This window comes from Rhopilema esculentum, chromosome 14, assembly GCF_057945365.1.
Source record: "Rhopilema esculentum isolate cy_ngs chromosome 14, ASM5794536v1, whole genome shotgun sequence".
NCBI classification, from domain to species: domain Eukaryota; kingdom Metazoa; phylum Cnidaria; class Scyphozoa; order Rhizostomeae; family Rhizostomatidae; genus Rhopilema; species Rhopilema esculentum.
The window spans coordinates 10772578-10797748 of NC_142828.1; the positions used below are offsets into that span (position 1 = coordinate 10772578).

At 41.8% G+C, this 25171-nt stretch overlaps 1 protein-coding gene across 4 annotated transcripts in view; it reads right to left on the reverse strand.

Moving 5' to 3' along the window:
- LOC135696395 (uncharacterized) overlaps positions 1–25171 on the reverse strand; it is a 145362-nt gene that overhangs the window by 20222 nt on the left and 99969 nt on the right. For all 4 annotated transcript variants that reach the window (XM_089112298.1, XM_089112299.1, XM_089112301.1 and 1 more), the window contains 30 exons: positions 24577–25167; positions 23671–24252; positions 22815–23417; positions 21995–22573; positions 21013–21606; positions 20311–20880; positions 19518–20108; positions 18612–19193; positions 17756–18358; positions 16936–17514; positions 15958–16551; positions 15256–15825; positions 14463–15053; positions 13557–14138; positions 12701–13303; positions 11881–12459; positions 10895–11488; positions 10193–10762; positions 9400–9990; positions 8494–9075; positions 7638–8240; positions 6818–7396; positions 5821–6414; positions 5119–5688; positions 4326–4916; positions 3420–4001; positions 2564–3166; positions 1744–2322; positions 762–1355; positions 60–629 (listed from right to left, as the gene is read on the reverse strand). In XM_089112298.1, coding sequence (XP_088968424.1) covers positions 60–629; positions 762–1355; positions 1744–2322; positions 2564–3166; positions 3420–4001; positions 4326–4916; positions 5119–5688; positions 5821–6414; positions 6818–7396; positions 7638–8240; positions 8494–9075; positions 9400–9990; positions 10193–10762; positions 10895–11488; positions 11881–12459; positions 12701–13303; positions 13557–14138; positions 14463–15053; positions 15256–15825; positions 15958–16551; positions 16936–17514; positions 17756–18358; positions 18612–19193; positions 19518–20108; positions 20311–20880; positions 21013–21606; positions 21995–22573; positions 22815–23417; positions 23671–24252; positions 24577–25167 — 17595 coding nt within the window. The remainder of the gene's footprint in view (positions 1–59; positions 630–761; positions 1356–1743; positions 2323–2563; positions 3167–3419; positions 4002–4325; positions 4917–5118; positions 5689–5820; positions 6415–6817; positions 7397–7637; positions 8241–8493; positions 9076–9399; positions 9991–10192; positions 10763–10894; positions 11489–11880; positions 12460–12700; positions 13304–13556; positions 14139–14462; positions 15054–15255; positions 15826–15957; positions 16552–16935; positions 17515–17755; positions 18359–18611; positions 19194–19517; positions 20109–20310; positions 20881–21012; positions 21607–21994; positions 22574–22814; positions 23418–23670; positions 24253–24576; positions 25168–25171) is intronic.

Consider the following 25171-nt stretch of genomic DNA (forward strand, 5'->3'; position numbering starts at 1 on the left):
AGAGGATGCTTTATTGCAGTCAACTGACTTATGTACTTGCGCATGTTAAGGAAACTTGCCTTTCTTGCAACCCTCACTAGAGACATTTTGAACAAACGAGCTTGACTTGAGCTTATCAAAATCCGCTGCAAGGAAGAGATTGCTTTCAATTCCTGCTATTCTTTTTAGTTCATCTGGCTTTACACCTCTGCCGATTCCAATGACAACCAGTCTTATTCCTTGGTCGCGCAGCTCTTTTGCAATAGTATCTGGATTTTCAGCACCAGCGTCTTGAGTTTGCGAACCATCAGTTAGAAGGAACACCAATTTGGGCGCGTCTTCTCGAGCACCAACCATGAGCTTTTCCTTGGCAAGGCGAAGAGCCTTATCGATTCTCGTTGTATAACCCATGAGTGGAATACTATCGATCGCCTTATTGAAGTCATCTATATTCTTGAATTTGTCGACGGGGATGCTCAGCTCTGCATGGTAACTAAACGTAATCACACCGGCACGGCTTCCTGCTTCTGATATACCGAATGATTTTGCAAGTTCTTTGACAAATTCCTTTTCTTTGTCATATTCACGGCGCAGACTTCCGGAAGAGTCGAGAATGAAACCAACATTTGCGACGTTCTTGCATTTAACAACTAAACGAATAAAACAAAAAGAAACGGTTGTTTAAATAATATTTTAAAAGGCTTCCAGTGTCGATTGAAATACAAAATTCGACAAAGCATAGGTATACCCCTAAAATAAATGGCTGAATTCGCCATTCTTACCACTTTCTTTACATGCACTCTTTGCTATGGCCTCTACAAGCGTTCTCTCTCTCAGTTCATCGAATCGCTCCACATAAAATATGTCAGTTGGTGACTGAACTAATTTGTTTAGAAGCTCTTTATTTGCGTCTTTGCCTGCTACCAAAACAAGTAATTTAATTCCGGCTTCATGGTAGCGACTTGCTGCTAAAGCTAGAGAATTGCCATCAGCCTTGTCCAAATACATTGCAGTCGTTATCACCGTCAGGATCTGAGGAACGTCCAGCCTGGCCCCGTTCGAATCGTTAAACAGTTCGTCATACGCTGCCAACAAAGCCTTATCTAGTCGATTTTTGCCCCCCACGGCTGTCATTTTGTCTACAGCAGCCTCGAAGTTTGTCATATTCTCGTGCTCTCCCAGCCGTATAGCTAGTTTTGGCACATTTCCTGTTACAATAATACCTGCGTGAGCGTTCTCCTTGCTGACTTTGAAGCTGCCAACAACAGCATTAACGAAAGCCTTTTGCCTGCTTTTCGCTGAATCATCAATGCTTTCCGAGCCATCAAAGACAAAGCCAAGATCAGCACGTATTTCACATGCAAACGGCTTTGCAGCTGAAAAAGAAGCAGCAAAGGAAAACGTCAACTTCATCGATGTAGTTTACAATTTTCACCAACAAAAGGAAATACTGCAACATATTTGACAATGGAATAACACAATGAAGCAAACAGATCGGTTAGAATTAAGTACTAGACGTGTTCAGGGAGTCAATCAAGCAAACAAAGTCAAATTTTATTTTAACAGTGCTAAAATTTCTCAAAGTCGAAGCAGAGTGTGTGATTCATCGTACACATTAAGCAACTCCTGTTGAAAGAGAATGCAACAACTAATTATAAATTTTAGGCTAAATATATATATATATATATATATATTAATGTATGTATAAACGTATAAATACTGTTTATTAAAAAAAATTTGAAATGGTAGATTCAGTGGACTTACCCTGCTCACAGCTGCTTTTTGAGACACCATCTATGAACTTGTTGGACATGAGCACGTCAAAGTTTGATGCCTGATAAACATTAGATGCCTTACCAGCCAAGCTTAGCAATTCTTGCTCGTTTACTTCCTTCCCAATTCCTATTACAATCAATATTACCCCACTGTTTCTTATTTGGTCAGCTATAAGTGCGGGATCTACCGCATCAGCGTCTTTGGTCTGTGACCCGTCTGTGAGGAGAACGAGAAGCTTGGGAATGCCATCGCGGCCACCGTTTCCTTTGCTGAACATTTCGTCCCTTGCCATCTTCAAGGCTTTGTCGATCCTCGTCGTTCGGCCAAACATTGGGAGACTATCAACTGCATTCATGAACGCACGCGCATCCTGGTGCTCATTCAGCTTGACACTATGCTCTGTGTGCCAGCTAAATGTGATGATGCCAGCTCTACTTCCATTTGGTGATATATCTAAGCTTTCGGCAAGCCTCTTTACGAATTCTTTCTCTTTGTGGTATTCGCGCCTCAGACTACCAGACGAATCGACGACGAAACCTACGTCCACTAGATTCTTGCATACTGGACCTACAGGCAAAACAAGACAAACAATAATGAACAGTGCACTTTGCTGAACACTAACACTAAGATATTGGCAAAAGAAGGGCATGGTTGTTTGCAATGGTTGCCGCCTACAAGCTCTTTTCGTTGCCTTTACTCACTTAATTTATAAACGTACGTACTCTCAAGTAGAGGGCATGGCTGAATGTCTGGTCAAGCAACTCAAGCAACTTGAAAACTACATTTTACATCAAAAATAACATCATACCCTTTATGCATGAAGCAGTAGCAACTGCATCGACGAAGGCTCCTGAAGAAAGCTGATCAAAATCGTTTGCAATGTAAATATCATTTTCAGATTTGACAGCTCTCAGCAACTCCTCCTTTTTCACATTTCCTCCCACCCCCACAGCTAGAACCTTGATCTTTGATTCGTGCAGGGGCAGAGCTGCCTGCAGGAGTGCCTGTGCTCCAGCATCTTTAGACTGCACTCCGTCTGTCAGCAAAACTATCACTTGTGCTGCTTCAGGTCTCATACCATGTTCTGGCTTGAAAATACCGTCGAAAGCAAGCTCAAGCGCTTTGTCCATTCTCCTATCTCCACCAAGCAGCACAAGGTTGTCTACAGTCTCTTCAAAGTCTTCAAGTCTGTTTGTGTCTGAAAACTTCATGCTCACTCGACTGGAGTTGCCAAAAACAACGATACCTGCACGAGTTCCGTCTGCAGACAGATCGAAGCTTCTTGCCATCTCCTTTACGAAAAGTTTTGCCTCATCATAGTGCGTTGCCATACTTTTTGACGAGTCGACTACGAAAGCAATGTCTACCCTCGACTTACACATGTTCAACCCAGGATCCGCTAATGGTACAGCTGTCGAAAAGGAAAGTAAAAATATTATACCTGGCTGTATTTGAGTACAAATTGCGTATTCTGCTCTAGTTACGAGCTTCAATGGAAACATGTACAAAGTATGTATCACAAGTTCAAGGTAACAATGCCAACTAACAAGGTAATTGCCATTCGAAACAGTTTCTCGACTAGATATGAAAGACAATCTCCTATCTACAATCTACAATTCAAATTTCAGTTACACTAAAAACAGGCTGCACCCTTAGTTACACACCTGAACGGCAAAACATTTCAGCGACCTTGTTTACGAACGGAGCAGAATTGAGTTGTTTGAAGCCCTTAGCAAGGAAGACGTTGGAACTATCTCCTGCAATTTGATTTAACTCGGGTGGGTCTACTCTTCTTCCTATGCCAATGACAAACGTCTTAGCGCCAAACTGCATGCGAATCTCCGAAGCAATTGTGGCTGGGTCAACGGCATCTTGATCTCTTGTTTGTCGACCATCTGTTAGCAAGAAAATGATTTTCGGCAAAACACGACCAGCGCTTGTAGACTGCTGGAAAAGTTTGTCTTTGGCCAGTGTGAGAGCTTTGTCAATCCTAGTCGTGTAACCCATAAACGGAAGTTTATCTACAATCTCATTGAACTGTGCAGTAGTTCTAAAATCTGATAGTTTGACACTGAGCTCAGCATCGTAGCTGAATGTGATAATGCCGGCTCTGCTTCCACCTTCTTCGATTCCTACAGAGTCGGCTAGAATTTTCACAAACTCTTTCTCTTTGCCGTAGTCTCTCCTCAGGCTTCCAGACGAGTCGACAATGAATCCAATTTCGGCAGCATTGATGCAAGGCTCAACTACAAAACAAATCGTATGCCATTCAGAATTTGCAATGAAAGTGAGAAGAAAAAAATGGCAACTGTATCTTGAGCACATTTAACGATGTCCAGCCTTTCATCAAAGTTTTGTGTAGCTTTCAAAGTTTCAGCAAACCCGATGGACACATCATAACAGGTTTGACAAATCAAATGGGCTTTTAACCGTCAGCTATGAGAGTTATACCGACCCAATTTAATAATAATATGCCTTTTGCTGGTATTGAAAAACAGGACACACTGTATTCAAGGCTTGCTCAAACGCTAACACAATATTTGACATATTATTTGCATAGAGAAACTCACTGGTTTGCAGGCAAGCAGATCCGGTAATGCCGTCAACAAACTCTGTAGATTTCAGCTGCTCAAAGTCTTTGGCTAAGTACAAGTCGTCTTGAGATTTTACCAAGGTGCGCAGCTCAGCTGGGTTAACACCTCCGCCAATACCGACAACGATTACCTTGATATCGGCATCGTGGAATTTTTGAATGATTTGCGAAGGTGACACCGCATCAGCATCTTTAGTCTGCTCACCATCAGTAAGTAGAACAAGTATCTTTGGAACTTTAATCCTCATTCCATTTCTTTCGCTAAACATTTCATTGTAAGCCGTCCTCAATGCTTTGTCGATACGAGTAGTGCTTTTCATTAGAGGCAGATTATCAACAGCTCTACCGAAACCATCTGCATTGTTGTAATCCGAGAACTTGATACTCAGATCAGAATGATAACTGAACAACACCACTGCGACATGACTACCTCTGTCAGAAACATCAAGGTTTCTTGCAACGAGCTTTACAAACTCTTTCTCTTTTGCGTAATGACGGGCCAGACTGCCTGACGAGTCGACAATGAAGCCAACATCGGCTACAGCTTTACATTCTACACGATCCTCAGCTGGAAAACAAAGAAAAAATTACATTCATGCAACATGCATCACATGCTATTGAATATGTGAAGAGAGCAGGTTAAAGTGTAGCAATAAGTTCTTTTCATAACCAAATGCAACATTCACGAATAAACGAATAAAGACATATGACAGAGGATGCTTTATTGCAGTCAACTGACTTATGTACTTGCGTATGTTAAGGAAACTTGCCTTTCTTGCAACCCTCACTAGAGACATTTTGAACAAACGAGCTTGACTTGAGCTTATCAAAATCCGCTGCAAAGAAGAGATTGCTTTCAATTCCTGCTATTCTTCTTAGTTCATCTGGCTTTACACCTCTGCCGATTCCAATGACAACCAGTCTTATTCCTTGGTCGCGCAGCTCTTTTGCAATAGTATCTGGATTTTCAGCACCAGCGTCTTGAGTTTGCGAACCATCAGTTAGAAGGAACACCAATTTGGGCGCGTCTTCTCGAGCACCAACCATGAGCTTTTCCTTGGCAAGGCGAAGAGCCTTATCGATTCTCGTTGTATAACCCATGAGTGGAATACTATCGATCGCCTTATTGAAGTCATCTATATTCTTGAATTTGTCAACGGGGATGCTCAGCTCTGCATGGTAACTAAACGTAATCACACCGGCACGGCTTCCTGCTTCTGATATACCGAATGATTTTGCAAGTTCTTTGACAAATTCCTTTTCTTTGTCATATTCACGGCGCAGACTTCCGGAAGAGTCGAGAATGAAACCAACATTTGCGACGTTCTTGCATTTAACAACTAAACGAATAAAACAAAAAGAAACGGTTGTTTAAATAATATTTTAAAAGGCTTCCAGTGTCGATTGAAATACAAAATTCGACAAAGCATAGGTATACCCCTAAAATAAATGGCTGAATTCGCCATTCTTACCACTTTCTTTACATGCACTCTTTGCTATGGCCTCTACAAGCGTTCTCTCTCTCAGTTCATCGAATCGCTCCACATAAAATATGTCAGTTGGTGACTGAACTAATTTGTTTAGAAGCTCTTTATTTGCGTCTTTGCCTGCTACCAAAACAAGTAATTTAATTCCGGCTTCATGGTAGCGACTTGCTGCTAAAGCTAGAGAATTGCCATCAGCCTTGTCCAAATACATTGCAGTCGTTATCACCGTCAGGATCTGAGGAACGTCCAGCCTGGCCCCGTTCGAATCGTTAAACAGTTCGTCATACGCTGCCAACAAAGCCTTATCTAGTCGATTTTTGCCCCCCACGGCTGTCATTTTGTCTACAGCAGCCTCGAAGTTTGTCATATTCTCGTGCTCTCCCAGCCGTATAGCTAGTTTTGGCACATTTCCTGTTACAATAATACCTGCGTGAGCGTTCTCCTTGCTGACTTTGAAGCTGCCAACAACAGCATTAACGAAAGCCTTTTGCCTGCTTTTCGCTGAATCATCAATGCTTTCCGAGCCATCAAAGACAAAGCCAAGATCAGCACGTATTTCACATGCAAACGGCTTTGCAGCTGAAAAAGAAGCAGCAAAGGAAAACGTCAACTTCATCGATGTAGTTTACAATTTTCACCAACAAAAGGAAATACTGCAACATATTTGACAATGGAATAACACAATGAAGCAAACAGATCGGTTAGAATTAAGTACTAGACGTGTTCAGGGAGTCAATCAAGCAAACAAAGTCAAATTTTATTTTAACAGTGCTAAAATTTCTCAAAGTCGAAGCAGAGTGTGTGATTCATCGTACACATTAAGCAACTCCTGTTGAAAGAGAATGCAACAACTAATTATAAATTTTAGGCTAAATATATATATATATATATATATATATATATATATATATATATTAATGTATGTATAAACGTATAAATACTGTTTATTAAAAATTTGAAATGGTAGATTCAGTGGACTTACCCTGCTCACAGCTGCTTTTTGAGACACCATCTATGAATTTGTTGGACATGAGCTCGTCAAAGTTTGATGCCTGATAAACATTAGATGCCTTACCAGCCAAGCTTAGCAATTCTTGCTCGTTTACTTCCTTCCCAATTCCTATTACAATCAATATTACCCCACTGTTTCTTATTTGGTCAGCTATAAGTGCGGGATCTACCGCATCAGCGTCTTTGGTCTGTGACCCGTCTGTGAGGAGAACGAGAAGCTTGGGAATGCCATCGCGGCCACCGTTTCCTTTGCTGAACATTTCGTCCCTTGCCATCTTCAAGGCTTTGTCGATCCTCGTCGTTCGGCCAAACATTGGGAGACTATCAACTGCATTCATGAACGCACGCGCATCCTGGTGCTCATTCAGCTTGACACTATGCTCTGTGTGCCAGCTAAATGTGATGATGCCAGCTCTACTTCCATTTGGTGATATATCTAAGCTTTCGGCAAGCCTCTTTACGAATTCTTTCTCTTTGTGGTATTCGCGCCTCAGACTACCAGACGAATCGACGACGAAACCTACGTCCACTAGATTCTTGCATACTGGACCTACAGGCAAAACAAGACAAACAATAATGAACAGTGCACTTTGCTGAACACTAACACTAAGATATTGGCAAAAGAAGGGCATGGTTGTTTGCAATGGTTGCCGCCTACAAGCTCTTTTCGTTGCATTTACTCACTTAATTTATAAACGTACGTACTCTCAAGTAGAGGGCATGGCTGAATGTCTGGTCAAGCAACTCAAGCAACTTGAAAACTACATTTTACATCAAAAATAACATCATACCCTTTATGCATGAAGCAGTAGCAACTGCATCGACGAAGGCTCCTGAAGAAAGCTGATCAAAATCGTTTGCAATGTAAATATCATTTTCAGATTTGACAGCTCTCAGCAACTCCTCCTTTTTCACATTTCCTCCCACTCCCACAGCTAGAACCTTGATCTTTGATTCGTGCAGGGGCAGAGCTGCCTGCAGGAGTGCCTGTGCTCCAGCATCTTTAGACTGCACTCCGTCTGTCAGCAAAACTATCACTTGTGCTGCTTCAGGTCTCATACCATGTTCTGGCTTGAAAATACCGTCGAAAGCAAGCTCAAGCGCTTTGTCCATTCTCCTATCTCCACCAAGCAGCACAAGGTTGTCTACAGTCTCTTCAAAGTCTTCAAGTCTGTTTGTGTCAGAAAACTTCATGCTCACTCGACTGGAGTTGCCAAAAACAACGATACCTGCACGAGTTCCGTCTGCAGACAGATCGAAGCTTCTTGCCATCTCCTTTACGAAAAGTTTTGCCTCATCATAGTGCGTTGCCATACTTTTTGACGAGTCGACTACGAAAGCAATGTCTACCCTCGACTTACACATGTTCAACCCAGGATCCGCTAATGGTACAGCTGTCGAAAAGGAAAGTAAAAATATTATACCTGGCTGTATTTGAGTACAAATTGCGTATTCTGCTCTAGTTACGAGCTTCAATGGAAACATGTACAAAGTATGTATCACAAGTTCAAGGTAACAATGCCAACTAACAAGGTAATTGCCATTCGAAACAGTTTCTCGACTAGATATGAAAGACAATCTCCTATCTACAATCTACAATTCAAATTTCAGTTACACTAAAAACAGGCTGCACCCTTAGTTACACACCTGAACGGCAAAACATTTCAGCGACCTTGTTTACGAACGGAGCAGAATTGAGTTGTTTGAAGCCCTTAGCAAGGAAGACGTTGGAACTATCTCCTGCAATTTGATTTAACTCGGGTGGGTCTACTCTTCTTCCTATGCCAATGACAAACGTCTTAGCGCCAAACTGCATGCGAATCTCCGAAGCAATTGTGGCTGGGTCAACGGCATCTTGATCTCTTGTTTGTCGACCATCTGTTAGCAAGAAAATGATTTTCGGCAAAACACGACCAGCGCTTGTAGACTGCTGGAAAAGTTTGTCTTTGGCCAGTGTGAGAGCTTTGTCAATCCTAGTCGTGTAACCCATAAACGGAAGTTTATCTACAATCTCATTGAACTGTGCAGTAGTTCTAAAATCTGATAGTTTGACACTGAGCTCAGCATCGTAGCTGAATGTGATAATACCGGCTCTGCTTCCACCTTCTTCGATTCCTACAGAGTCGGCTAGAATTTTCACAAACTCTTTCTCTTTGCCGTAGTCTCTCCTCAGGCTTCCAGACGAGTCGACAATGAATCCAATTTCGGCAGCATTGATGCAAGGCTCAACTACAAAACAAATCGTATGCCATTCAGAATTTGCAATGAAAGTGAGAAGAAAAAAATGGCAACTGTATCTTGAGCACATTTAACGATGTCCAGCCTTTCATCAAAGTTTTGTGTAGCTTTCAAAGTTTCAGCAAACCCGATGGACACATCATAACAGTTTTGACAAATCAAATGGGCTTTTAACCGTCAGCTATGAGAGTTATACCGACCCAATTTAATAATAATATGCCTTTTGCTGGTATTGAAAAACAGGACACACTGTATTCAAGGCTTGCTCAAACGCTAACACAATATTTGACATATTATTTGCATAGAGAAACTCACTGGTTTGCAGGCAAGCAGATCCGGTAATGCCGTCAACAAACTCTGTAGATTTCAGCTGCTCAAAGTCTTTGGCTAAGTACAAGTCGTCTTGTGATTTTACCAAGGTGCGCAGCTCAGCTGGGTTAACACCTCCGCCAATACCGACAACGATTACCTTGATATCGGCATCGTGGAATTTTTGAATGATTTGCGAAGGTGACACCGCATCAGCATCTTTAGTCTGCTCACCATCAGTAAGTAGAACAAGTATCTTTGGAACTTTAATCCTCATTCCATTTCTTTCGCTAAACATTTCATTGTAAGCCGTCCTCAATGCTTTGTCGATACGAGTAGTGCTTTTCATTAGAGGCAGATTATCAACAGCTCTACCGAAACCATCTGCATTGTTGTAATCCGAGAACTTGATACTCAGATCAGAATGATAACTGAACAACACCACTGCGACATGACTACCTCTGTCAGAAACATCAAGGTTTCTTGCAACGAGCTTTACAAACTCTTTCTCTTTTGCGTAATGACGGGCCAGACTGCCTGACGAGTCGACAATGAAGCCAACATCGGCTACAGCTTTACATTCTACACGATCCTCAGCTGGAAAACAAAGAAAAAATTACATTCATGCAACATGCATCACATGCTATTGAATATGTGAAGAGAGCAGGTTAAAGTGTAGCAATAAGTTCTTTTCGTAACCAAATGCAACATTCACGAATAAACGAATAAAGACATATGACAGAGGATGCTTTATTGCAGTCAACTGACTTATGTACTTGCGTATGTTAAGGAAACTTGCCTTTCTTGCAACCCTCACTAGAGACATTTTGAACAAACGAGCTTGACTTGAGCTTATCAAAATCCGCTGCAAAGAAGAGATTGCTTTCAATTCCTGCTATTCTTCTTAGTTCATCTGGCTTTACACCTCTGCCGATTCCAATGACAACCAGTCTTATTCCTTGGTCGCGCAGCTCTTTTGCAATAGTATCTGGATTTTCAGCACCAGCGTCTTGAGTTTGCGAACCATCAGTTAGAAGGAACACCAATTTGGGCGCGTCTTCTCGAGCACCAACCATGAGCTTTTCCTTGGCAAGGCGAAGAGCCTTATCGATTCTCGTTGTATAACCCATGAGTGGAATACTATCGATCGCCTTATTGAAGTCATCTATATTCTTGAATTTGTCAACGGGGATGCTCAGCTCTGCATGGTAACTAAACGTAATCACACCGGCACGGCTTCCTGCTTCTGATATACCGAATGATTTTGCAAGTTCTTTGACAAATTCCTTTTCTTTGTCATATTCACGGCGCAGACTTCCGGAAGAGTCGAGAATGAAACCAACATTTGCGACGTTCTTGCATTTAACAACTAAACGAATAAAACAAAAAGAAACGGTTGTTTAAATAATATTTTAAAAGGCTTCCAGTGTCGATTGAAATACAAAATTCGACAAAGCATAGGTATACCCCTAAAATAAATGGCTGAATTCGCCATTCTTACCACTTTCTTTACATGCACTCTTTGCTATGGCCTCTACAAGCGTTCTCTCTCTCAGTTCATCGAATCGCTCCACATAAAATATGTCAGTTGGTGACTGAACTAATTTGTTTAGAAGCTCTTTATTTGCGTCTTTGCCTGCTACCAAAACAAGTAATTTAATTCCGGCTTCATGGTAGCGACTTGCTGCTAAAGCTAGAGAATTGCCATCAGCCTTGTCCAAATACATTGCAGTCGTTATCACCGTCAGGATCTGAGGAACGTCCAGCCTGGCCCCGTTCGAATCGTTAAACAGTTCGTCATACGCTGCCAACAAAGCCTTATCTAGTCGATTTTTGCCCCCCACGGCTGTCATTTTGTCTACAGCAGCCTCGAAGTTTGTCATATTTTTGTGCTCTCCCAGCCGTATAGCTAGTTTTGGCACATTTCCTGTTACAATAATACCTGCGTGAGCGTTCTCCTTGCTGACTTTGAAGCTGCCAACAACAGCATTAACGAAAGCCTTTTGCCTGCTTTTCGCTGAATCATCAATGCTTTCCGAGCCATCAAAGACAAAGCCAAGATCAGCACGTATTTCACATGCAAACGGCTTTGCAGCTGAAAAAGAAGCAGCAAAGGAAAACGTCAACTTCATCGATGTAGTTTACAATTTTCACCAACAAAAGGAAATACTGCAACATATTTGACAATGGAATAACACAATGAAGCAAACAGATCGGTTAAAATTAAGTACTAGACGTGTTCAGGGAGTCAATCAAGCAAACAAAGTCAAATTTTATTTTAACAGTGCTAAAATTTCTCAAAGTCGAAGCAGAGTGTGTGATTCATCGTACACATTAAGCAACTCCTGTTTAAAGAGAATGCAACAACTAATTACAAATTTTAGGCTAAATATATATATATATATATATATATATATTAATGTATGTATAAACGTATAAATACTGTTTATTAAAAAAAATTTGAAATGGTAGATTCAGTGGACTTACCCTGCTCACAGCTGCTTTTTGAGACACCATCTATGAACTTGTTGGACATGAGCTCGTCAAAGTTTGATGCCTGATAAACATTAGATGCCTTACCAGCCAAGCTTAGCAATTCTTGCTCGTTTACTTCCTTCCCAATTCCTATTACAATCAATATTACCCCACTGTTTCTTATTTGGTCAGCTATAAGTGCGGGATCTACCGCATCAGCGTCTTTGGTCTGTGACCCGTCTGTGAGGAGAACGAGAAGCTTGGGAATGCCATCGCGGCCACCGTTTCCTTTGCTGAACATTTCATCCCTTGCCATCTTCAAGGCTTTGTCGATCCTCGTCGTTCGGCCAAACATTGGGAGACTATCAACTGCATTCATGAACGCACGCGCATCCTGGTGCTCATTCAGCTTGACACTATGCTCTGTGTGCCAGCTAAATGTGATGATGCCAGCTCTACTTCCATTTGGTGATATATCTAAGCTTTCGGCAAGCCTCTTTACGAATTCTTTCTCTTTGTGGTATTCGCGCCTCAGACTACCAGACGAATCGACGACGAAACCTACGTCCACTAGATTCTTGCATACTGGACCTACAGGCAAAACAAGACAAACAATAATGAACAGTGCACTTTGCTGAACACTAACACTAAGATATTGGCAAAAGAAGGGCATGGTTGTTTGCAATGGTTGCCGCCTACAAGCTCTTTTCGTTGCCTTTACTCACTTAATTTATAAACGTACGTACTCTCAAGTAGAGGGCATGGCTGAATGTCTGGTCAAGCAACTCAAGCAACTTGAAAACTACATTTTACATCAAAAATAACATCATACCCTTTATGCATGAAGCAGTAGCAACTGCATCGACGAAGGCTCCTGAAGAAAGCTGATCAAAATCGTTTGCAATGTAAATATCATTTTCAGATTTGACAGCTCTCAGCAACTCCTCCTTTTTCACATTTCCTCCCACCCCCACAGCTAGAACCTTGATCTTTGATTCGTGCAGGGGCAGAGCTGCCTGCAGGAGTGCCTGTGCTCCAGCATCTTTAGACTGCACTCCGTCTGTCAGCAAAACTATCACTTGTGCTGCTTCAGGTCTCATACCATGTTCTGGCTTGAAAATACCGTCGAAAGCAAGCTCAAGCGCTTTGTCCATTCTCCTATCTCCACCAAGCAGCACAAGGTTGTCTACAGTCTCTTCAAAGTCTTCAAGTCTCTTTGTGTCAGAAAACTTCATGCTCACTCGACTGGAGTTGCCAAAAACAACGATACCTGCACGAGTTCCGTCTGCAGACAGATCGAAGCTTCTTGCCATCTCCTTTACGAAAAGTTTTGCCTCATCATAGTGCGTTGCCATACTTTTTGACGAGTCGACTACGAAAGCAATGTCTACCCTCGACTTACACATGTTCAACCCAGGATCCGCTAATGGTACAGCTGTCGAAAAGGAAAGTAAAAATATTATACCTGGCTGTATTTGAGTACAAATTGCGTATTCTGCTCTAGTTACGAGCTTCAATGGAAACATGTACAAAGTATGTATCACAAGTTCAAGGTAACAATGCCAACTAACAAGGTAATTGTCATTCGAAACAGTTTCTCGACTAGATATGAAAGACAATCTCCTATCTACAATCTACAATTCAAATTTCAGTTACACTAAAAACAGGCTGCACCCTTAGTTACACACCTGAACGGCAAAACATGTCAGCGACCTTGTTTACGAACGGAGCAGAATTGAGTTGTTTGAAGCCCTTAGCAAGGAAGACGTTGGAACTATCTCCTGCAATTTGATTTAACTCGGGTGGGTCTACTCTTCTTCCTATGCCAATGACAAACGTCTTAGCGCCAAACTGCATGCGAATCTCCGAAGCAATTGTGGCTGGGTCAACGGCATCTTGATCTCTTGTTTGTCGACCATCTGTTAGCAAGAAAATGATTTTCGGCAAAACACGACCAGCGCTTGTAGACTGCTGGAAAAGTTTGTCTTTGGCCAGTGTGAGAGCTTTGTCAATCCTAGTCGTGTAACCCATAAACGGAAGTTTATCTACAATCTCATTGAACTGTGCAGTAGTTCTAAAATCTGATAGTTTGACACTGAGCTCAGCATCGTAGCTGAATGTGATAATGCCGGCTCTGCTTCCACCTTCTTCGATTCCTACAGAGTCGGCTAGAATTTTCACAAACTCTTTCTCTTTGCCGTAGTCTCTCCTCAGGCTTCCAGACGAGTCGACAATGAATCCAATTTCGGCAGCATTGATGCAAGGCTCAACTACAAAACAAATCGTATGCCATTCAGAATTTGCAATGAAAGTGAGAAGAAAAAAATGGCAACTGTATCTTGAGCACATTTAACGATGTCCAGCCTTTCATCAAAGTTTTGTGTAGCTTTCAAAGTTTCAGCAAACCCGATGGACACATCATAACAGGTTTGACAAATCAAATGGGCTTTTAACCGTCAGCTATGAGAGTTATACCGACCCAATTTAATAATAATATGCCTTTTGCTGGTATTGAAAAACAGGACACACTGTATTCAAGGCTTGCTCAAACGCTAACACAATATTTGACATATTATTTGCATAGAGAAACTCACTGGTTTGCAGGCAAGCAGATCCGGTAATGCCGTCAACAAACTCTGTAGATTTCAGCTGCTCAAAGTCTTTGGCTAAGTACAAGTCGTCTTGTGATTTTACCAAGGTGCGCAGCTCAGCTGGGTTAACACCTCTGCCAATACCGACAACGATTACCTTGATATCGGCATCGTGGAATTTTTGAATGATTTGCGAAGGTGACACCGCATCAGCATCTTTAGTCTGCTCACCATCAGTAAGTAGAACAAGTATCTTTGGAACTTTAATCCTCATTCCATTTCTTTCGCTAAACATTTCATTGTAAGCCGTTCTCAATGCTTTGTCGATACGAGTAGTGCTTTTCATTAGAGGCAGATTATCAACAGCTCTACCGAAACCATCTGCATTGTTGTAATCCGAGAACTTGATACTCAGATCAGAATGATAACTGAACAACACCACTGCGACATGACTACCTCTGTCAGAAACATCAAGGTTTCTTGCAACGAGCTTTACAAACTCTTTCTCTTTTGCGTAATGACGGGCCAGACTGCCTGACGAGTCGACAATGAAGCCAACATCGGCTACAGCTTTACATTCTACACGATCCTCAGCTGGAAAACAAAGAAAAAATTACATTCATGCAACATGCATAACATGCTATTGAATATGTGAAGAGAGCAGGTTAAAGTGTAGCAATAAGTTCTTTTCATAACCAAATGCAACATTCACGAATAAACGAATAAAGACATATGACAGAGGATGCTTTATTGCAGTCAACTGACTTATGTACTTGCGTATGTTAAGGAAACTTGCCTTTCTTGCAACCCTCACTAGAGACATTTTGAACAAACGAGCTTGACTTGAGCTTATCAAAATCCGCTGCAAGGAAGAGATTGCTTTCAATTCCTGCTATTCTTTTTAGTTCATCTGGCTTTACACCTCTGCCGATTCCAATGACAACCAGTCTTATTCCTTGGTCGCGCAGCTCTTTTGCAATAGTATCTGGATTTTCAGCACCAGCGTCTTGAGTTTGCGAACCATCAGTTAGAAGGAACACCAATTTGGGCGCGTCTTCTCGAGCACCAACCATGAGCTTTTCCTTGGCAAGGCGAAGAGCCTTATCGATTCTCGTTGTATAACCCATGAGAGGAATACTATCGATCGCCTTATTGAAGTCATCTATATTCTTGAATTTGTCGACGGGGATGCTCAGCTCTGCATGGTAACTAAACGTAATCACACCGGCACGGCTTCCTGCTTCTGATATACCGAATGATTTTGCAAGTTCTTTGACAAATTCCTTTTCTTTGTCATATTCACGGCGCAGACTTCCGGAAGAGTCGAGAATGAAACCAACATTTGCGACGTTCTTGCATTTAACAACTAAACGAATAAAACAAAAAGAAACGGTTGTTTAAATAATATTTTAAAAGGCTTCCAGTGTCGATTGAAATACAAAATTCGACAAAGCATAGGTATACCCCTAAAATAAATGGCTGAATTCGCCATTCTTACCACTTTCTTTACATGCACTCTTTGCTATGGCCTCTACAAGCGTTCTCTCTCTCAGTTCATCGAATCGCTCCACATAGAATATGTCAGTTGGTGACTGAACTAATTTGTTTAGAAGCTCTTTATTTGCGTCTTTGCCTGCTACCAAAACAAGTAATTTAATTCCGGCTTCATGGTAGCGACTTGCTGCTAAAGCTAGAGAATTGCCATCAGCCTTGTCCAAATACATTGCAGTCGTTATCACCGTCAGGATCTGAGGAACGTCCAGCCTGGCCCCGTTCGAATCGTTAAACAGTTCGTCATACGCTGCCAACAAAGCCTTATCTAGTCGATTTTTGCCCCCCACGGCTGTCATTTTGTCTACAGCAGCCTCGAAGTTTGTCATATTCTCGTGCTCTCCCAGCCGTATAGCTAGTTTTGGCACATTTCCTGTTACAATAATACCTGCGTGAGCGTTCTCCTTGCTGACTTTGAAGCTGCCAACAACAGCATTAACGAAAGCCTTTTGCCTGCTTTTCGCTGAATCATCAATGCTTTCCGAGCCATCAAAGACAAAGCCAAGATCAGCACGTATTTCACATGCAAACGGCTTTGCAGCTGAAAAAGAAGCAGCAAAGGAAAACGTCAACTTCATCGATGTAGTTTACAATTTTCACCAACAAAAGGAAATACTGCAACATATTTGACAATGGAATAACACAATGAAGCAAACAGATCGGTTAGAATTAAGTACTAGACGTGTTCAGGGAGTCAATCAAGCAAACAAAGTCAAATTTTATTTTAACAGTGCTAAAATTTCTCAAATTCTAAGCAGAGTGTGTGATTCATCGTACACATTAAGCAACTCCTGTTGAAAGAGAATGCAACAACTAATTACAAATTTTAGGCTAAATATATATATATATATAAATTAATGTATGTATAAACGTATAAATACTGTTTATTAAAAAAAATTTGAAATGGTAGATTCAGTGGACTTACCCTGCTCACAGCTGCTTTTTGAGACACCATCTATGAACTTGTTGGACATGAGCTCGTCAAAGTTTGATGCCTGATAAACATTAGATGCCTTACCAGCCAAGCTTAGCAATTCTTGCTCGTTTACTTCCTTCTCAATTCCTATTACAATCAATATTACCCCACTGTTTCTTATTTGGTCAGCTATAAGTGCGGGATCTACCGCATCAGCGTCTTTGGTCTGTGACCCGTCTGTGAGGAGAACGAGAAGCTTGGGAATGCCATCGCGGCCACCGTTTCCTTTGCTGAACATTTCGTCCCTTGCCATCTTCAAGGCTTTGTCGATCCTCGTCGTTCGGCCAAACATTGGGAGACTATCAACTGCATTCATGAACGTACGCGCATCCTGGTGCTCATTCAGCTTGACACTATGCTCTGTGTGCCAGCTAAATGTGATGATGCCAGCTCTACTTCCATTTGGTGATATATCTAAGCTTTCGGCAAGCCTCTTTACGAATTCTTTCTCTTTGTGGTATTCGCGCCTCAGACTACCAGACGAATCGACGACGAAACCTACGTCCACTAGATTCTTGCATACTGGACCTACAGGCAAAACAAGACAAACAATAATGAACAGTGCACTTTGCTGAACACTAACACTAAGATATTGGCAAAAGAAGGGCATGGTTGTTTGCAATGGTTGCCGCCTACAAGCTCTTTTCGTTGCCTTTACTCACTTAATTTATAAACGTACGTACTCTCAAGTAGAGGGCATGGCTGAATGTCTGGTCAAGCAACTCAAGCAACTTGAAAACTACATTTTACATCAAAAATAACATCATACCCTTTATGCATGAAGCTGTAGCAACTGCATCGACGAAGGCTCCTGAAGAAAGCTGATCAAAATCGTTTGCAATGTAAATATCATTTTCAGATTTGACAGCTCTCAGCAACTCCTCCTTTTTCACATTTCCTCCCACCCCCACAGCTAGAACCTTGATCTTTGATTCGTGCAGGGGCAGAGCTGCCTGCAGGAGTGCCTGTGCTCCAGCATCTTTAGACTGCACTCCGTCTGTCAGCAAAACTATCACTTGTGCTGCTTCAGGTCTCATACCATGTTCTGGCTTGAAAATACCGTCGAAAGCAAGCTCAAGCGCTTTGTCCATTCTCCTATCTCCACCAAGCAGCACAAGGTTGTCTACAGTCTCTTCAAAGTCTTCAAGTCTCTTTGTGTCAGAAAACTTCATGCTCACTCGACTGGAGTTGCCAAAAACAACGATACCTGCACGAGTTCCGTCTGCAGACAGATCGAAGCTTCTTGCCATCTCCTTTACGAAAAGTTTTGCCTCATCATAGTGCGTTGCCATACTTTTTGACGAGTCGACTACGAAAGCAATGTCTACTCTCGACTTACACATGTTCAACCCAGGATCCGCTAATGGTACAGCTGTCGAAAAGGAAAGTAAAAATATTATACCTGGCTGTATTTGAGTACAAATTGCGTATTCTGCTCTAGTTACGAGCTTCAATGGAAACATGTACAAAGTATGTATCACAAGTTCAAGGTAACAATGCCAACTAACAAGGTAATTGCCATTCGAAACAGTTTCTCGACTAGATATGAAAGACAATCTCCTATCTACAATCTACAATTCAAATTTCAGTTACACTAAAAACAGGCTGCACCCTTAGCTACACACCTGAACGGCAAAACATGTCAGCGACCTTGTTTACGAACGGAGCAGAATTGAGTTGTTTGAAGCCCTTAGCAAGGAAGACGTTGGAACTATCTCCTGCAATTTGATTTAACTCGGGTGGGTCTACTCTTCTTCCTATGCCAATGACAAACGTCTTAGCGCCAAACTGCATGCGAATCTCCGAAGCAATTGTGGCTGGGTCAACGGCATCTTGATCTCTTGTTTGTCGACCATCTGTTAGCAAGAAAATGATTTTCGGCAAAACACGACCAGCGCTTGTAGACTGCTGGAAAAGTTTGTCTTTGGCCAGTGTGAGAGCTTTGTCAATCCTAGTCGTGTAACCCATCAACGGAAGTTTATCTACAATCTCATTGAACTGTGCAGTAGTTCTAAAATCTGATAGTTTGACACTGAGCTCAGCATCGTAGCTGAATGTGATAATGCCGGCTCTGCTTCCACCTTCTTCGATTCCTACAGAGTCGGCTAGAATTTTCACAAACTCTTTCTCTTTGCCGTAGTCTCTCCTCAGGCTTCCAGACGAGTCGACAATGAATCCAATTTCGGCAGCATTGATGCAAGGCTCAACTACAAAACAAATCGTATGCCATTCAGAATTTGCAATGAAAGTGAGAAGAAAAAAATGGCAACTGTATCTTGAGCACATTTAACGATGTCCAGCCTTTCATCAAAGTTTTGTGTAGCTTTCAAAGTTTCAGCAAACCCGATGGACACATCATAACAGGTTTGACAAATCAAATGGGCTTTTAACCGTCAGCTATGAGAGTTATACCGACCCAATTTAATAATAATATGCCTTTTGCTGGTATTGAAAAACAGGACACACTGTATTCAAGGCTTGCTCAAACGCTAACACAATATTTGACATATTATTTGCATAGAGAAACTCACTGGTTTGCAGGCAAGCAGATCCGGTAATGCCGTCAACAAACTCTGTAGATTTCAGCTGCTCAAAGTCTTTGGCTAAGTACAAGTCGTCTTGTGATTTTACCAAGGTGCGCAGCTCAGCTGGGTTAACACCTCTGCCAATACCGACAACGATTACCTTGATATCGGCATCGTGGAATTTTTGAATGATTTGCGAAGGTGACACCGCATCAGCATCTTTAGTCTGCTCACCATCAGTAAGTAGAACAAGTATCTTTGGAACTTTAATCCTCATTCCATTTCTTTCGCTAAACATTTCATTGTAAGCCGTCCTCAATGCTTTGTCGATACGAGTAGTGCTTTTCATTAGAGGCAGATTATCAACAGCTCTACCGAAACCATCTGCATTGTTGTAATCCGAGAACTTGATACTCAGATCAGAATGATAACTGAACAACACCACTGCGACATGACTACCTCTGTCAGAAACATCAAGGTTTCTTGCAACGAGCTTTACAAACTCTTTCTCTTTTGCGTAATGACGGGCCAGACTGCCTGACGAGTCGACAATGAAGCCAACATCGGCTACAGCTTTACATTCTACACGATCCTCAGCTGGAAAACAAAGAAAAAATTACATTCATGCAACATGCATAACATGCTATTGAATATGTGAAGAGAGCAGGTTAAAGTGTAGCAATAAGTTCTTTTCATAACCAAATGCAACATTCACGAATAAACGAATAAAGACATATGACAGAGGATGCTTTATTGCAGTCAACTGACTTATGTACTTGCGTATGTTAAGGAAACTTGCCTTTCTTGCAACCCTCACTAGAGACATTTTGAACAAACGAGCTTGACTTGAGCTTATCAAAATCCGCTGCAAAGAAGAGATTGCTTTCAATTCCTGCTATTCTTTTTAGTTCATCTGGCTTTACACCTCTGCCGATTCCAATGACAACCAGTCTTATTCCTTGGTCGCGCAGCTCTTTTGCAATAGTATCTGGATTTTCAGCACCAGCGTCTTGAGTTTGCGAACCATCAGTTAGAAGGAACACCAATTTGGGCGCGTCTTCTCGAGCACCAACCATGAGCTTTTCCTTGGCAAGGCGAAGAGCCTTATCGATTCTCGTTGTATAACCCATGAGTGGAATACTATCGATCGCCTTATTGAAGTCATCTATATTCTTGAATTTGTCAACGGGGATGCTCAGCTCTGCATGGTAACTAAACGTAATCACACCGGCACGGCTTCCTGCTTCTGATATACCGAATGATTTTGCAAGTTCTTTGACAAATTCCTTTTCTTTGTCATATTCACGGCGCAGACTTCCGGAAGAGTCGAGAATGAAACCAACATTTGCGACGTTCTTGCATTTAACAACTAAACGAATAAAACAAAAAGAAACGGTTGTTTAAATAATATTTTAAAAGGCTTCCAGTGTCGATTGAAATACAAAATTCGACAAAGCATAGGTATACCCCTAAAATAAATGGCTGAATTCGCCATTCTTACCACTTTCTTTACATGCACTCTTTGCTATGGCCTCTACAAGCGTTCTCTCTCTCAGTTCATCGAATCGCTCCACATAAAATATGTCAGTTGGTGACTGAACTAATTTGTTTAGAAGCTCTTTATTTGCGTCTTTGCCTGCTACCAAAACAAGTAATTTAATTCCGGCTTCATGGTAGCGACTTGCTGCTAAAGCTAGAGAATTGCCATCAGCCTTGTCCAAATACATTGCAGTCGTTATCACCGTCAGGATCTGAGGAACGTCCAGCCTGGCCCCGTTCGAATCGTTAAACAGTTCGTCATACGCTGCCAACAAAGCCTTATCTAGTCGATTTTTGCCCCCCACGGCTGTCATTTTGTCTACAGCAGCCTCGAAGTTTGTCATACTTTCGTGCTCTCCCAGCCGTATAGCTAGTTTTGGCACATTTCCTGTTACAATAATACCTGCGTGAGCGTTCTCCTTGCTGACTTTGAAGCTGCCAACAACAGCATTAACGAAAGCCTTTTGCCTGCTTTTCGCTGAATCATCAATGCTTTCCGAGCCATCAAAGACAAAGCCAAGATCAGCACGTATTTCACATGCAAACGGCTTTGCAGCTGAAAAAGAAGCAGCAAAGGAAAACGTCAACTTCATCGATGTAGTTTACAATTTTCACCAACAAAAGGAAATACTGCAACATATTTGACAATGGAATAACACAATGAAGCAAACAGATCGGTTAGAATTAAGTACTAGACGTGTTCAGGGAGTCAATCAAGCAAACAAAGTCAAATTTTATTTTAACAGTGCTAAAATTTCTCAAAGTCGAAGAAGAGTGTGTGATTCATCGTACACATTAAGCAACTCCTGTTGAAAGAGAATGCAACAACTAATTACAAATTTCAGGCTAAATATATATATATATATATATATATTTATGTATGTATAAACGTATAAATACTGTTTATTAAAAAAAATTTGAAATGGTAGATTCAGTGGACTTACCCTGCTCACAGCTGCTTTTTGAGACACCATCTATGAACTTGTTGGACATGAGCTCGTCAAAGTTTGATGCCTGATAAACATTAGATGCCTTACCAGCCAAGCTTAGCAATTCTTGCTCGTTTACTTCCTTCCCAATTCCTATTACAATCAATATTACCCCACTGTTTCTTATTTGGTCAGCTATAAGTGCGGGATCTACCGCATCAGCGTCTTTGGTCTGTGACCCGTCTGTGAGGAGAACGAGAAGCTTGGGAATGCCATCGCGGCCACCGTTTCCTTTGCTGAACATTTCGTCCCTTGCCATCTTCAAGGCTTTGTCGATCCTCGTCGTTCGGCCAAACATTGGGAGACTATCAACTGCATTCATGAACGTACGCGCATCCTGGTGCTCATTCAGCTTGACACTATGCTCTGTGTGCCAGCTAAATGTGATGATGCCAGCTCTACTTCCATTTGGTGATATATCTAAGCTTTCGGCAAGCCTCTTTACGAATTCTTTCTCTTTGTGGTATTCGCGCCTCAGACTACCAGACGAATCGACGACGAAACCTACGTCCACTAGATTCTTGCATACTGGACCTACAGGCAAAACAAGACAAACAATAATGAACAGTGCACTTTGCTGAACACTAACACTAAGATATTGGCAAAAGAAGGGCATGGTTGTTTGCAATGGTTGCCGCCTACAAGCTCTTTTCGTTGCCTTTACTCACTTAATTTATAAACGTACGTACTCTCAAGTAGAGGGCATGGCTGAATGTCTGGTCAAGCAACTCAAGCAACTTGAAAACTACATTTTACATCAAAAATAACATCATACCCTTTATGCATGAAGCAGTAGCAACTGCATCGACGAAGGCTCCTGAAGAAAGCTGATCAAAATCGTTTGCAATGTAAATATCATTTTCAGATTTGACAGCTCTCAGCAACTCCTCCTTTTTCACATTTCCTCCCACCCCCACAGCTAGAACCTTGATCTTTGATTCGTGCAGGGGCAGAGCTGCCTGCAGGAGTGCCTGTGCTCCAGCATCTTTAGACTGCACTCCGTCTGTCAGCAAAACTATCACTTGTGCTGCTTCAGGTCTCATACCATGTTCTGGCTTGAAAATACCGTCGAAAGCAAGCTCAAGCGCTTTGTCCATTCTCCTATCTCCACCAAGCAGCACAAGGTTGTCTACAGTCTCTTCAAAGTCTTCAAGTCTCTTTGTGTCAGAAAACTTCATGCTCACTCGACTGGAGTTGCCAAAAACAACGATACCTGCACGAGTTCCGTCTGCAGACAGATCGAAGCTTCTTGCCATCTCCTTTACGAAAAGTTTTGCCTCATCATAGTGCGTTGCCATACTTTTTGACGAGTCGACTACGAAAGCAATGTCTACCCTCGACTTACACATGTTCAACCCAGGATCCGCTAATGGTACAGCTGTCGAAAAGGAAAGTAAAAATATTATACCTGGCTGTATTTGAGTACAAATTGCGTATTCTGCTCTAGTTACGAGCTTCAATGGAAACATGTACAAAGTATGTATCACAAGTTCAAGGTAACAATGCCAACTAACAAGGTAATTGCCATTCGAAACAGTTTCTCGACTAGATATGAAAGACAATCTCCTATCTACAATCTACAATTCAAATTTCAGTTACACTAAAAACAGGCTGCACCCTTAGTTACACACCTGAACGGCAAAACATTTCAGCGACCTTGTTTACGAACGGAGCAGAATTGAGTTGTTTGAAGCCCTTAGCAAGGAAGACGTTGGAACTATCTCCTGCAATTTGATTTAACTCGGGTGGGTCTACTCTTCTTCCTATGCCAATGACAAACGTCTTAGCGCCAAACTGCATGCGAATCTCCGAAGCAATTGTGGCTGGGTCAACGGCATCTTGATCTCTTGTTTGTCGACCATCTGTTAGCAAGAAAATGATTTTCGGCAAAACACGACCAGCGCTTGTAGACTGCTGGAAAAGTTTGTCTTTGGCCAGTGTGAGAGCTTTGTCAATCCTAGTCGTGTAACCCATAAACGGAAGTTTATCTACAATCTCATTGAACTGTGCAGTAGTTCTAAAATCTGATAGTTTGACACTGAGCTCAGCATCGTAGCTGAATGTGATAATACCGGCTCTGCTTCCACCTTCTTCGATTCCTACAGAGTCGGCTAGAATTTTCACAAACTCTTTCTCTTTGCCGTAGTCTCTCCTCAGGCTTCCAGACGAGTCGACAATGAATCCAATTTCGGCAGCATTGATGCAAGGCTCAACTACAAAACAAATCGTATGCCATTCAGAATTTGCAATGAAAGTGAGAAGAAAAAAATGGCAACTGTATCTTGAGCACATTTAACGATGTCCAGCCTTTCATCAAAGTTTTGTGTAGCTTTCAAAGTTTCAGCAAACCCGATGGACACATCATAACAGGTTTGACAAATCAAATGGGCTTTTAACCGTCAGCTATGAGAGTTATACCGACCCAATTTAATAATAATATGCCTTTTGCTGGTATTGAAAAACAGGACACACTGTATTCAAGGCTTGCTCAAACGCTAACACAATATTTGACATATTATTTGCATAGAGAAACTCACTGGTTTGCAGGCAAGCAGATCCGGTAATGCCGTCAACAAACTCTGTAGATTTCAGCTGCTCAAAGTCTTTGGCTAAGTACAAGTCGTCTTGTGATTTTACCAAGGTGCGCAGCTCAGCTGGGTTAACACCTCCGCCAATACCGACAACGATTACCTTGATATCGGCATCGTGGAATTTTTGAATGATTTGCGAAGGTGACACCGCATCAGCATCTTTAGTCTGCTCACCATCAGTAAGTAGAACAAGTATCTTTGGAACTTTAATCCTCATTCCATTTCTTTCGCTAAACATTTCATTGTAAGCCGTCCTCAATGCTTTGTCGATACGAGTAGTGCTTTTCATTAGAGGCAGATTATCAACAGCTCTACCGAAACCATCTGCATTGTTGTAATCCGAGAACTTGATACTCAGATCAGAATGATAACTGAACAACACCACTGCGACATGACTACCTCTGTCAGAAACATCAAGGTTTCTTGCAACGAGCTTTACAAACTCTTTCTCTTTTGCGTAATGACGGGCCAGACTGCCTGACGAGTCGACAATGAAGCCAACATCGGCTACAGCTTTACATTCTACACGATCCTCAGCTGG